Source organism: Pleurodeles waltl, chromosome 8 (genome assembly GCF_031143425.1).
Source record: "Pleurodeles waltl isolate 20211129_DDA chromosome 8, aPleWal1.hap1.20221129, whole genome shotgun sequence".
NCBI classification, from domain to species: domain Eukaryota; kingdom Metazoa; phylum Chordata; class Amphibia; order Caudata; family Salamandridae; genus Pleurodeles; species Pleurodeles waltl.
In genome coordinates, this window is record NC_090447.1 from 72,734,451 (window position 1) to 72,749,458 (window position 15,008).

General features: G+C 45.1%; 1 protein-coding gene across 2 annotated transcripts in view; it reads left to right on the plus strand.

Moving 5' to 3' along the window:
• LRIF1 (ligand dependent nuclear receptor interacting factor 1) overlaps positions 1-11,874 on the plus strand; it is a 105,914-nt gene extending 94,040 nt beyond the window's left edge. For both annotated transcript variants that reach the window (XM_069203738.1, XM_069203739.1), the window contains one exon: positions 9,844-11,874. In XM_069203738.1, the coding sequence (XP_069059839.1) occupies positions 9,844-11,007 (1,164 nt within the window). In that variant the 3' untranslated portion in view covers positions 11,008-11,874. The remainder of the gene's footprint in view (positions 1-9,843) is intronic.
• The last annotated feature ends 3,134 nt before the right edge of the window (positions 11,875-15,008 follow it).

The window sequence follows — 15,008 nt, forward strand, 5'->3', positions numbered from 1 at the left end:
GAATACTCGCTTTGATTTTACTAAACTGGGTGCAACAGGCACCGTTATAGTGGTATCATGGCTAATCCTATTTTAAATAAATGTCCAGGTTGCCAGGAATGGTAAATGGCCATACACGTTCATTGGCATGTACTGCTATCAATTTTCATAGACCGGGAAGCATTATATTTCTACTGGTAGGGCAGAAGTAGAGCCTCACTCGTAATTTGAAGTTATCAACAAAACATTTGCAATGCTGCTATTTTTTAGTTCTTCATTTCTCAGACTTTCCCCTTTCAGAGGTTAAAAACTCAGTACAACACACATAAGGGGGCATGATAGGGGTATCCTAACTCTATAGAATCATGGAGGGGTCTGTAAGGGATCCCTCATGGGCAAACAATTGGTCTTCACATTTTTTTTTTTTTTTTTTGGCCGATCCGTGGATCCACCGCAGTGCTCATCAGCGCAACCCCCAGTGTAAATCTGTAATGGATCTGCGGATCCAAAGTGCACAGCTTGAAGGTTGAGTGCATGCCTGGTGGTTGGATGGAGGGCCTGGTTGCAGCCAAACCCCACCGCTCAGCCCTGTGCGCAGCGGGATTGTATTAACAAATGGTGTTTATAATACGCTTCATGTTAAAAAAAAAAAAAAAAAACTGAAATTCACAGAAACAAACAAAGGGTACAGGAAAGCTATAGTTAGGTTGACATTTTACCCACACAAAATGACACAACTTGATTAGAAGGATCCTCAGGAACAGCACCCTCCTAGAATCCCACTTTTCAGCAACTCTGTCTGTGATATAGATGTATAATACAGAGGAACAGCATGGCTAAAAAGGAGGGGGGATTATGGACGGTGCAGTAGAGCGGGAGATCTGAAAAGCAAATAATCGTGAATCACAACAATATGATAGCAAAACATTCACTTTAATAAGAGTTTGCAGCAGAAACATCTGAAAAAAACTTGGTAAAGGTGTAGTAAAATACCATCGGCAAAATAAAGAGAAATGTTACGTCACTTGCCAAAATACAGATAATGTACAGTTAGCTACAAACAAATGTTAGAACTGATGATTAGTGATATTACCAAGACATTAATGTACTCATGTCCTCAGTAGTGTTAGGTAGCATCACTTCTCATGCATCATCAAGGAGGATAATGTCTTTACTCACAATTTCGTGCTTGAGTTTCCTACTCCACTAATGGAAAATGCCAGGTAATATTTGGTTTCCACGATATTCCCTAAATGAAACTATATGGTGAGTACCTAAGCTAGAAATAACACTCTCCAATCGTTCACATGACATATATCGTTAAATATTCATTTGTACATACGGTAAGGGGATATAATTGTTTATATCAGGTGCTGAATCACAAATGAGTGTACTCGCGCTGCATAGCAAACAAGCATTTTCAATGCAACGGGTCTCACATTTACTCGCGTTAGAGCTATTAGCGTTGTAAACTCCTAACCGGACTTTTCTTGCCACACAAATTAAAAGAAAAAAAACGCAGCACGATCCCACTATGTAAAATGCAGCGCGATCGTGGTGAAATTGAAAACGGAAAAATCGAGTGCAATCGCACCATGTAAACCCCAGCGCGATCGCACTGCGTGGAAAATAAACCGATAAAGTAGTCCAGAAAACATCGAGCCTCGTATGTTTTTAGTAGTTTACCGGTGCTGTGTAGGTGGGCTAAACACCGGAAAAGGCATGACGGATGCATGCCTTTAACAAATGAAAGCAAGCGGATTTTAAAACTCAAGCCCACGAACCAATGAAAGTGACTGACGTGACATGGGCGTGGTTGGAAGCCCAAAGAGAGATTACTTCAGGAGACAGAGCGCTTTGCGCTCGCCCCTAAAAATGAGTCGGGGTCCCTGGTGTCAGTTAAGACTGATAAAAGAATTGCCAGCAAGGAAATAAACAGAGGAAACAAAAGTTTTTCACTGTTTTGTCTCTACAAATGGCTGAAGCACAACCGATCGGGAAAATTAATACCACCTTTTGCACGCCCCGGCCCAGAAAGATGGATCCACCAGTCTACATACTATAAACACAGATTTCACACGGTGGATCACAAACGTACTGAATGCCAGAAATTCCAAAAGGCAGTCAGTGCGACGGCGTGATGGCTATTTATATCCACGCTCTCACCACACATCACGGGATGACATCCGGACTCGCATTAGTGTCTGTTTGTGAATGTAGTGGCCATCTTGGAGTGGGGAAAATATTTCAGTATCACATGTTTTTCCAACATTTCCACCACCACCTGCTAGTGCAGTGTTCCTTCCCACAAATCTTGGGGTTATGTATGGCCCTAATTTTGGAAGCCTCACTTCCAAATGCGGTATGGGCAGTTGGCGAGCAACTCATGACACACAACCATTGAAATTCATCATTTGTAGTTATATTATCTGAAGAAACTATAACTCGAGTCTTTAAGTAACTTCAGGCTGCGAGTTATAGTTTCTTAATACAAGTATAACTGTAACTGCTGAATTTCTATGTTTTTGTGTAAGCAAAACATCAACCTAACTTTAACATCCCTGTAACCTTTGTTTTTCCCTTTAAATATCTCTCTCTCTAGATATATACATGTGTGTTTGTGTTAGTGAACAGTATATAAACAAGCCTAGGCAATGCCAATCAGTTTGTCTTTAAAGGTCTAATACATCTAAATGTGCACTTGTACATACTTGTATCTGGATATGTTTGCATTTTCGAGGCAGTCCTTTTTGGCATTCAAAGGAAAAGAAACTTAATGTACCAAAGACATATATAAATATTTTTTTTAACCCCTTCGCTGCCAGGCCTTTTCCCCCTCCTGTGCCGGGCCTTTTTTTGCCTATTTGGGGCAGTTCGCGCTTAGGCCCTCATAACTTTTTGTCCACATAAGCTAACCAAGCCAAATTTGCGTCCTTTTTTTCCAACATCCTAGGGATTCTAGAGGTACCCAGACTTTGTGGGTTCCCTTGAAGGAGGCCAAGAAATTGGCCAAAATACAGTGAAAATTTCGTTTTTTTCAAAAAAATTGGAAAAAGTGGCTGCAGAAGAAGGCTTGTGGTTTTTCCCCTGAAAATGGCATCAACAAAGGGTTTGCGGTGCTAAACTCAGCAGCTTCCCAGCTTTCAGGAACAGGCAGACTTGAATCAGAAAACCCAATTTTTCAACACAATTTTGGCATTTTACTGGGGCATACCCCATTTGTGCAATTTTTTGTGCTTTCAGCCTCCTTCCAGTCAGTGACAGGAATGGTCATGAAACCAATGCTGGATCCCAGAAACCTAAACATTTCTGAAAAGTAGACAAAATTCTGAATTCAGCAAGGGGTCATTTGTGTAGATCCTACAAGGGTTTCCTACAGAAAATAACAGCTGAAAAAGAAAAATATTGAAATTGAGGTGAAAAAACCATCAATTTTTCTCTACGTTTTACTCTGTAACTTTTCCCTGCAATGTCAGATTATCGAAAGCAATATACCGTTACGTCTGCTGGACTCCTCTGGTTGCGGGGATATATAGGGCTTGTAGGTTCATCAAGAACCCGAGGAACCCAGAGCCAATAAATGAGCTGCACCCTGCAGTGCGTTTTCATTCTATACCGGGTATACAGCAATTCATTTGCTGAAATATAAGGAGTAAAAAATTGCTATCAAGAAAACCTTTGCATTTCCAAAAAGGGCACAAGATAAGGTGTTGAGGAGCAGTGGTTATTTGCACATCTCTGAATTCCGGGGTGACCATAGTAGCACGTGAATTACAGGGAATTTCTCAAATAGATGTCTTTTTTACACACACTCCTATATTTGGAAGGAAAAAATGTAGAGAAAGACAAGGGGCAATAGTACTTGTTTTGCTAATCTATGTTCCCCCAAGTCTCCCGATAAAAATGGTACCTCACTTGTGTGGGTAGGCCTAGCACCCGCGACAGGATATGCCCCAAAACACAACATGGACACATCACAGAAAACAGAGCTGTTTTTAGCAAAGTGACTACCTGTAGATTTTGGCCTCTAGCTCAGCCGCCACCTAGGGAAACCTACCAAACCTGTGCATTTCTGAAAACTAGAGACCTAGGGGAATCCAAGGAGGGGTGACTTGTGTGGCTCGGACCAGGTTCTGTTACCCAGAATCCTTTGCAAACCTCAAAATTTGGCTAAAAAAACACATGTTCCTCACATTTCTGTGGCAGAAAGTTATGGAATCTGAGAGGAGCCACAAATTTCCTTCCACCCAGCGTTCCCCCACGTCTCCCGATAAAAATGATACCTCACTTGTGTGGGTAGGCCTAGCACCCGCGACAGGATATGCCCCAAAACACAACGTGGACACATCACAGAAAACAGAGCTGTTTTTAGCAAAGTGACTACCTGTAGATTTTGGCCTCTAGCTCAGCCGCCACCTAGGGAAACCTACCAAACCTGTGCATTTCTGAAAACTAGAGACCTAGGGGAATCCAAGGAGGGGTGACTTGTGTGGCTCGGACCAGGTTCTGTTACCCAGAATCCTTTGCAAACCTCAAAATTTGGCTAAAAAAAACACATGTTCCTCACATTTCTGTGGCAGAAAGTTCTGGAATCTGAGAGGAGCCACAAATTTCCTTCCACCCAGCGTTCCCCCACGTCTCCCGATAAAAATGATACCTCACTTGTGTGGGTAGGCCTAGCGCCCGCGACAGGATATGCCCCAAAACACAACGTGGACATATCACAGAAAACAGAGCTGTTTTTAGCAAAGTGACTACCTGGAGATGTTGGCCTCTAGCTCAGCCGGCACCTAGGGAAACCTACCAAACCTGTGCATTTCTGAAAACTAGAGACCTAGGGGAATCCAAGGAGGGGTGACTTGCGGGGCTCGGACCAGGTTCTGTTACCCAGAATCCTTTGCAAACCTCAAAATTTGGCTAAAAATACACATGTTACTCACATTTCTGTGGCAGAAAGTTCTGGAATCTGAGAGGAGCCACAAATTTCCTTCTACCCAGCGTTCCCCCAAGTCTCCCGATAAAAATGATACCTCACTTGTGTGGGTAGGACTAGCGCCCACGAAAGGAAAGGGCCCAAAACACAACGTGGACACATCACATTTTTTTATAAAAAGCAGTGCCTACCTGTGGATTTTGGCCTGTAGCTCAGCCGACACCTGAGGAAACCTAGCAAACCAGTGATTTTTGAAAACTAGAAACCCAGGGGAGTCCAAGATGGGGTGACTTGCGGGGCTCTGACCAGGTTATGTTACCCAGAATCCTTTGCAAACATCAAAATTTGGCCCAAAAAACACTTTTTCCTCTCATTTCGGTGACAGAAAGTTCTGGAATCTGAGAGGAGCCACAAATTTCCTTCCACCCAGCGTTCCCCTAAGTCTCTCGATAAAAATGGTACATCACTTCTGTGGGTAGGCCTAGCGCCCACAAAAGGAAATGGCCCAAAACACAACGTGGACACAACATATTTTTTCACAGAAAACAGAGGTGTTTTTTGCAAGGTGCCTACCTGTGGTGTTTGGCCTGTAGCTCAGCCGGCCCCAGGGGGGGGGGGGGGCAGAAATGCCCTAAAATAAATTTGCCCCCCCAACCCCCACCCTCCCCCGCCGGGAGCGACCCTTGCCTACGGGGTCGCTCCCCCTGCGTGACATTGGCACCAAAAAACAAATCCCCGGTGCCTAGTGGTTTCTGCCCCCTTGGGGGCAGGTTGACCTAAACTCAGCCAATCTGCCCCCAAGGGGGGCAGAAATGGCCTAAATACAATTTGTCCCCCAGGGGAGCGACCCTTGCCTGATGGGTCGCTCCCCATCTCTAAAAAGAAAAAAAAAAAGAAAAATTCCCCTGGCGCCTAGAGGTTTCTGCCCCCCTAATAATAGGCCGATCTGTCCCCCGGGGGGGGCAGAAATGGCCTAAAATAAATTTGCCCCCCCAACCCCCCCCCCCCCGGGGAGCGACCCTTGCCTACGGGGTCGCTCCCCCTGCGTGACATTGGCGCTAAAAAACAAATCCCCGGTGCCTAGTGGTTTCTGCCCCCTTGGGGGCTGATTGACCTAAAATTGGCCAATCTGCCCCCAGGGGGGCAGAAATGGTCTAAATACAATTTGCCCCCCCAGGGGAGCGACCCTTGCCTGATGGGTCGCTCCCCATCTCTAAAAAAAGAAACAACAAAAAAAAAAACACACCAAAAAAAAATTGCCCTGGCGCCTAGAGTGTTCAGCCCCCCCCGGGGGGCAGTTCGGCCTAATAATAGGCCGATCTGTCCCCCGGGGGGGCAGAAATGGCCTAAAATAAATTTGCCCCCCCACCCCCCCCCCCCCCCCGGGAGCGACCCTTGCCTACGGGGTCGCTCCCCCTGCGTGACATTGGCGCTAAAAAACAAATCCCCGGTGCCTAGTGGTTTCTGCCCCCTTGGGGGCAGATTGACCTAAAATTGGCCAATCTGCCCCCAGGGGGGCAGAAATGGTCTAAATACAATTTGCCCCCCCAGGGGAGCGACCCTTGCCTGATGGGTCGCTCCCCATCTCTAAAAAAAGAAACAACAAAAAAAAAACACAAAAAAAAAATTGCCCTGGCGCCTAGAGTGTTCTGCCCCCCCCCCCCCCCCCCGGGGGCAGTTCGGCCTAATAATAGGCCGATCTGTCCCCCGGGGGGGCAGAAATGGCCTAAAATAAATTTGCCCCCCCAACCTCCACCCCCCCCCGGGAGCGACCCTTGCCTACGGGGTCGCTCCCCCTGCGTGACATTGGCGCCAAAAAACAAATCCCCGGTGCCTAGTGGTTTCTGCCCCCAGGGGGGCAGAAATGGTCTAAATACAATTTGCCCCCCCAGGGGAGCGACCCTTGCCTGATGGGTCGCTCCCCATCTCGAAAAAAAGAAACAACAAAAAAAAAAAACACAAAAAAAAAAAATTGCCCTGGCGCCTAGAGTGTTCTGCCCCCCCCCCCCCCCGGGGGCAGTTCGGCCTAATAGGCCGATCTGTCCCCCGGGGGGGCAGAAATGGCCTAAAATAAATTTCCCCCCCCACACCCCCCCCCCCCCCCCGGGAGCGACCCTTGCCTACGGGGTCGCTCCCCCTGCGTGACATTGGCGCCAAAAAACAAATCCCCGGTGCCTAGTGGTTTCTGCCCCCTAGGGGGCAGAAACACCTAAAATTGGCCAATCTGCCCCCAGGGGGGCAGAAATGGTCTAAATACAATTTGCCCCCCCAGGGGAGCGACCCTTGCCTGATGGGTCGCTCCCCATCTCTAAAAAAAGAAACAACAAAAAAAAAAAAAACACAAAAAAAAAATTGCCCTGGCGCCTAGAGTGTTCTGCCCCCCCCCGGGGGCAGTTCGGCCTAAAAATAGGCCGATCTGTCCCCCGGGGGGGCAGAAATGGCCTAAAATAAATTTGCCCCCCCAACCGGCACCCCCCCCCCCCCCCCCCCCCCCCGGGAGCGACCCTTGCCTACGGGGTCGCTCCCCCTGCGTGACATTGGCGCCAAAAAACAAATCCCCGGTGCCTAGTGGTTCCTGCCCCCTTGGGGGCAGATTGACCTAAAATCGGCCAATCTGCCCCCAGGGGGGCAGAAATGGTCTAAATACAATTTGCCCCCCAGGGGAGCGACCCTTGCCTGATGGGTCGCTCCCCATCTCTAAAAAAAAAAAAAAAAAAGAACAAAAAAAAAAAACACAAAAAAAAAATTTGCCCTGGCGCCTAGAGGTTTCTTCCCCCCCTGGGGGCAGATCGGCCTAATAATAGGCCGATCTGCCCCCAGGGGGGGCAGAAAAGGCCTTCCCAAAAAATTGCCCCCCCTGGGAGCGACCCTTGCCAAAGGGGTTGCTTTGTTGCGTGACATTCGCGCGCAAAAACAAACTCCCTGGTGTCTAATGGTTTCTGCCCCCCTTGGGGGCAGATTGGCCTTATCAAAATAGGCCAATCTGCCCCCAAGGGGGGCAGAAATGGCCTAAATATATATTGCCCCGTAGGGGAGCGACCCTTGCCTAAGGGATCGCTCCCCACCTAAAAAAAAGAATTCATCACAAAAAAAAAAAAAAAAAAAAATGGTCCCTGGTGCCTAGAGGTTTCTGCCCCCAGGGGGGGGCAGAAAAGGCCTTCCTAAAAAAAGGCCCCCCTGGGAGCGACCCTTGCCCAAGGGGTCGCTCCCTTTTGCCAATTTCAAGAAAGAAAAAAAAATCCCTGGTGTCTAGTGGGGTTTCAAAAGCCGGATTGCAAGCAATCCGGCTTTTGAAACCTGTGAGAGACTTCAAAGGGAAGGAAATACATTTCCTTCCCTTTGAAGCCTCTCGGGGCCTCCCCCATGGGATTGAAAAAGAAATGCAAAAGCATTTCTTTTTCAATCGCGCTGGAAGCTCTGCTTCCAGCGCGATGGGGGAGACCCTGTGACTAATCAGCGCGCGCTCGCGCGCTGACGTCACAGGGGTGGTTGGGGGGGGTCGGGGGTGGGAGGGGAAGGGCTTCCCCTTCCATCCCTGACTTGGGAGGGTGGGGGGGAACCCCACAGAGGGAGCGAGAGCGCTCCCTCTGGGCTGTGTGCCGAGGACGTAGTGGTTACGTCCTCGGCACAGCAGCACTGTGCCGCAGGACGTAACCACTACGTCCGCGGCACAGAAGGGGTTAATGGCTCACCGAAAATTATCAAAATGCAGTTTGTTCGAGGCCAGCAGTAGCACAACAAACACCAGGTTAATCATAGTCTGTTAAATAAAAATACATTAAGCCTTGGGTGCTAGATCAAAACTAGACAATAAACAGTCTCTGTCTCTCCTGGAGTAAGTTGGGATGTTTACCCCAATCTGTCCTACCGAGGGGAGCTTTATCACAGAAAGTGCCCAAGGAGCGGAGCAGGTTTTGCACATGATCCTTGTAGCCCTGGGACACTTTGGTATTACAGAAGGGGCTAGTGAGGCTGATATTTCTTCTAGTTTAATATGGAACTGGACTGGCATAACCACAAGAGGGTGACAGAGAGCACACTATGGATAGATTTTTTGTAAAACTTTTTTTGTAGAATTGAATGGAAGGGGGGCAGGCAGTCCCTTTAATCAGGCTGCACCTTCCATCCCTGGAGCCCACAGAGTCGTTGAGGCCTCCAGAGATCACATTGTAGGGTTACTCTCCATCTGTCATGGCCAAGGCGACAGTAAGCACAGTAGATGGCAGGTATTATATTACAGAAAGTGTCCAAGTGGGTGCAATAAGCGTTTGCGCCCATCCTTGGCTCTCTAGATACTTTTGTATTTTAGAAGGGGTTGTAAATGCTTGTCTGGCCCTGTCTACAATGTAGAACTGCACAAGCGCACATCTTTCGACAGAGTAATCATGATGGGGCATTACTCCTTTTTTCATGGCAGCACAGGTGCAGAGCTGTTGAGGCGTTGTGGCTGTGTGACCTCGCGTGTTCCTTGTAAGATAGGGTCCCAGAGAGCTCCACGGCACCTCTGATCTGAAGCGCTAACCCCCTCTTCATTCCCCTTCCTCAAAGAAAGGATGATCCCGCCTCCACAAGCTTAGTATCATTGTTTCAGGAAAAGTGAGGGACTAAAGAAGAGCAGAACATCTATCATCTGTTTACTATCCGTCCCTTTTGGCTTCTGTGTGTAATTGGTCCTCCGTGAGGTAAACAACTCGCTTTTTTCAACCACAAGAGTGTCAAAATAGGAGGGAAGCCTGGACATGGAGTACATAAGTACATGGACGTTAACATGGTTTGGTATCGCGTGCAAACTAAACCACACTATTTTTAAGCTGGATAGGAATGTCAATCACAAAATCACGTCACTCTTTTTGTTCTAATCTGTATTGTGAATAATATGCATAGTGCTATGCAACCTTTTAAATATATGAAACTGATTTCTCTCTCCACAGGTAATTATGGAATGTGAGCCAGAAATGCGTGAGAAAAACATTTCAAATCTATCTGATAACCTTGGAAAGACGCAGATAAACAAGAGTGAAGAAAATACCCCAAAAGATAGTAAAATTACAAGCATTGTTCAGCCAATATTGTACCAAGCTGCCTCAGATTTATCAAAGCACGTAAATGCCTCTTTACAAATAGTGGTTTCAAAGAAGATGGAAATGGAAGATAATGTGGACAGTGCAGCAAGGCCAGTAACTAAAGATACATTCACTCCAGGTGAACATGACAAAACCACCATTACCCCTCTGCCAGTGGTCCACCAAGCAGCTTCCATAGAACCAAGCAAATTGCAGAAGGCAACTTCAAATCTGAAGCTAGTGGTTTCCAAAGAAAGAAAACCACAAAGTGGAGATGTCTCCACCCCAGGCATTTTGGAAAGAAGCAGTAGTGCTGAGGAGGGACCCTCTAATGTAAATGTTGAAAATACTAATGTCCATGTACCAATTTTAGATCAAACATCCGTAAATTTAGATGTACAAGACCAGCGATCTGTAGTGGGTCCCCTTAAAAGAAAATTTAAATTGATGGATAATATAGTAAAGCCAAAGAGAAAGCATGTCCTGGAATCTTACACCTTAAACAATAATGTGGTATCTGACAGTATGGGACCAAATAATTCCCAGCAAGTAGATGATCATGTCAAACTTAAGGTTTACAAGAAGAGAAAGTCAAAACACCACAATATCACAAACACAAAGAGAAATGAAAGTGACACAGCATGCACCCTAATCAAAGACTCGGAAATTAACAGCACCAGATTATCAGTAGATGAATGTGACGTTCATGAAGAGTCATCAGCTAGCATTAGTCTACAGTCATTGCAAGAACCCTTGTCACCTAGGTTGGACTTCTTAGAAGTAGAGCAGGCGTCTAGCCCAAGCACTTCCCCAGTGAGGGAGGAGCCTGATCGGTCGCCAAGCCCTGAGACTTGGAGAAGCACGGCATGGTCCTCTGAAAAGCCTGTAGCATCTTCATCTAAGTGCCTTCCGGTGCTGCAATGTGAGATTGATGAAACTATCAGAGAGGAGAGAATTCGAAGGTTGAAAGACCTTCTAAAAGAACGGGAACAAGCAGTGGAAGCAATAAGGAAAACAATGTTGAATGTATAGTGACTAGACTATGGGCACATGACTGTTACTGCAAAGGGACCAAACAAAGCAAAGTTTACAAAGTAATGCTCCAGGATAAATTTGTATGCGATAAGGCTCGGTGCTACATGTAAAAATGTGCTTTTGAAGCGGATGTGTTTATTTTCATTCTGAAGTTCATGCACACATTGGATACCATCTTTTGGTGCTTTGGAGATATTGTTGTGATGCTGTGTTCCTTTGGAGGCCCTTTCCATAACAACTGTTATGAAATGTGTATTCCTCACATGATGTAAATCTTTTTTGTAGTCAACTGTGTTCCTTTTGAGGTGTTGAGTACCAGTACATGTAAAGTAGTACCACCAACAGTGAGGGCTGCTTTTAGGTACAGCAGTATGCAAGTCAAGCTTAGTTTAATGGTGATTAAGACCTTAATGGGAATTGTAAATATGATTTGTGTTCTGTTAAAGTAGTTCTTGACGTCTTACTGGTACTGGAGATTGAGGCTTCCACGCTTATTTTTCAAATGTGAATGTTGTTCTAAATGTAACCACACACAAGGAGCACTGGATCAGCTCATTAGCACTTGCTTGTTTCTGATATTTTTTTATTAGTTGTTTGTTATCCAGAAGTGATGTTAACTACTCAAATGGAAGATATATAAAATTATTTTTAAAAAAGACAGGTGCTCAAAAAAAGAGAACAAATACAATATTTTGCTTACTACCCTCCTTGATTCCATTTTCCTAGATTAGAGGAATGATGGATAAAGAACAATACGCAGCTTTGGCTATTTAGATTTTGTTAAAATTTAGTGAAGTCAATACATGTTTCCTGTGACAAATGTTTTCATGTTTTTCAGTTAAATAAATCGAAAATGTACAAATATTTTAATTTGTCTAGTAAGATTTGTATTGTAAATTAGATACCCTTGTGTGCGGTAAATACATTTCAGATGCTACTTCTGACTTAGAGCTTTCATTGTTAATGTCATCATCATCACTTTATTCGGTACAGAAAGACCGTAAAAGACATCCAATAAATAAAACATACAGGTTTCTTAGTCATAAAATTACTAAAAATGTTATTAATACATATTTCGAATTCCATAAGCAGCATATATAAAATTTAACATGGCCTGAATTATATCTGCATTTCCCAGGTTATGTAAGTATAAATAAGCAAGCGGGCTAGTTCTGATACTTTTAGATAAAAATAACAGACGTAAAAACCTTTTTCTCGGAACGGCATAAAAGGTGCAAAAGAGCATAAAGTGCAATGTACTCCGGGGTGTCTTTCCATCACAACAACGTGGAAGATTCTTAAACCAAGTTCCACGTACTGGAAATGCTACCAAATAATGTAATGTATTTAAGCGTAGCCTCGTGAGTAAGAACCTTTGTCGCTCGAGGCTAGTGGTAGTCAAATATAGCTTTGGTTGCAGTTGTTGTATCTGATTCCTCACCAGTGTTCTATTTGTGCCCGGGGTTGGCTCCATGTCCTGGCTTTTCTGCCAATATATATCTTTCACCTTTTTAATATCCCATACATTGTTAATGTATTTTAAAAGCCATCATCTTTGTGCCTTCTGTTCATGAGTACATACCTGCATTCAGCAGTAGAATCCTATTCTGGTAAGATGGACAAATATGCAGTGGCTTGCAAGTCACAAGTTTGAATCTTGGCAAAGCCAACTCAGCCTTCCAATGTTCAGTATTGGGTAAATTACACATGATTGAATTGGAAATAGTAATTCCTGTTATTTACATTGTTCCAAGATGGCTGAGCGGCAGTTGCTGTTAGTAGAAGTATTACTCTAAAGGGGATATAAAAGGGTCTGCCTCACTTGAATCCACAATGCCCCAGCACGGAGTACGAATAAGTCCAGTAAAATAATAATAGAAGTTTTTTATTTATTTATTTTTTGTTGTTGTTTTTTTTACTTTTAAGGGCACTTGGATTTTACAGAAAGTAGTCTATCAGAATCTTTTACATCTTGGTTTAACCCTTATCTACTCAACCTCACACTGTTGTGGTTCTCCTCTAAGTATTTAACAATCATTCAGTGAAGATTTACTTGTGGTTGGTGCTGGACTTCTTGCAGTGCATCTAGAAGTGAAGATGCCAATGTTGCAAATACTGCCTAAATGTATTGGAGGTCAGATACTGCTTCTAGTGTCAGTGGGCAAATTAAATTCAGAGAATAGAAATCTGGTCCAGAAAGGTAATCCTGCTCTCAATGCTGAGTATGAAAACTTGTTGGTACTTTTAGATACCTGACTGGACCTTATCCTTAACAAATGAAGTGAAAGCTTTTATTCTCAGCCACTGTCTGCAACCAAACAAGAGTTTGATTCCGCTTGTTAGCAGGTTCCACTCAGTTTATCCAAGAGGTTATCATTCTTTGGGAGTCTGACATAGCCTAGTGCCTCTGCTCCCAAGAAACCTGAAAAGGCAGTGTCTGAAAAATGTATCTTTGTCTTTTGAGGCGCCAATATGCCTTCTCAAATTCCTGTCCTGAGCAACGTGATAATGTAGTTCTGTTGCAAGGAACTTTTCCTTGCTAATATGCCTCGTCTTAGTCTGGCCTTGAAGAGGTTGCCAGTCGGGGCAAATGCATTTCTGACGGAGGTGTCCATGATTGGCTCATGCTGTTTTTGCGGCATAAATGCCACATTGAGGTCAGCGTGACCTATCCTTAAGAACCATATTGTGTCTACCATCCGCAGTACTTAATAGAGGCGCAGTGGTGATTGATTCCAGATTAAATGCTTTAGAGTTTTTTCAGCTCCGGTTGCCTCTCGATTTTACCTCCGACGTACTAATCAGCACTATGTTATTTACATGCAATTTTGTCCTAATGATGACCTCAAGTGACTGGGGTCGAAACATAGTTGACATTTGAAACAGCAAGTTTTTGCTAATGATTTAATTCATAATGTAGGAAGCTGGCTCTGTATATACTATAGCAAAGTGAGGTATAATGTGCACAGAGACCAGAGGTTCCTCAGAGGCTAAAGTAGACAATACTAATGCTCTATTTTGTGGTAGTGTGGTCGAGCGGTAGGCTTATCAGAGGGTAGTGCAAAGCATTTGTTGTACACACACAGACAATAGAAAAAGCACACAACAATTTAACTACAGACCCTTGGTTTGTATGTATCTAAAATATATTTTCTTCATTTATTTTTGGAACCCCAGGATTCAAGTTGCAGGTAAGTACTTCAGTAGATTCGTATTCCACACATGTATCAACAGTACTTTGTTTGAAATCAGTAAGTTATACAGTTTGTTTGAACTGTCGGCAATAATCTGTTTAAAAAATGGACACAGTGCAATTTTCAGAAACAGTTCCTTGGGGGAAGAAATGTTCGTTTTTCAGTTAAGTACAACACTTACAGTCTCTGGGTTTTAGGAAGTCCAACGGTTGGGGTTCAAGTTAACCCCAAACACCCACCACCAGCAACACTGGGCCCGCAGGGTGCAGAGGTCAAAGTTGAGAAAATGTAACGTGGGCTCCTATGGAGACAGGGGCTACTCGGAATAAGACTTGCCTGCAGGTAGCTACCTACGGCTCGGAGGGCAGACCAGGGGGGATTAGATGAGCACCGGAGGGGCCACAAGTAGGCACCAAACACACACCCTCAGCGACACAGGGGCAGCCGGGTGCAGGGTGCAAACAGGACGTGGGGCTTCCAGTGTTGGTCTATGAGGGAACCCTGGGGGTCATTCAGAGGCTGCAGGCGAGGTCCAGGGAGAGTGTCGCGGGCACGGTTGGACTGGGAGGAGGGCTGCCTGCTGAACGTGGCTGCACCGGGTGTTGGTTTCTCCAAGGCCTGGTGGCTGTGAGTGCAGTGTGTCTTTAGGCATCGGATATCTTCGTCCGGAGCTTCGCGGTCAGGTGGGTCTTAGGGAATCCCTCTGCAGGCATTGTCATGGAGGGGTGGAAAGGGCAACCCAGGGTGGGCACCTGTTCCCAATTGCCTGGGGACCCTCTCTAGCTGGGTGGACCACATGGACAC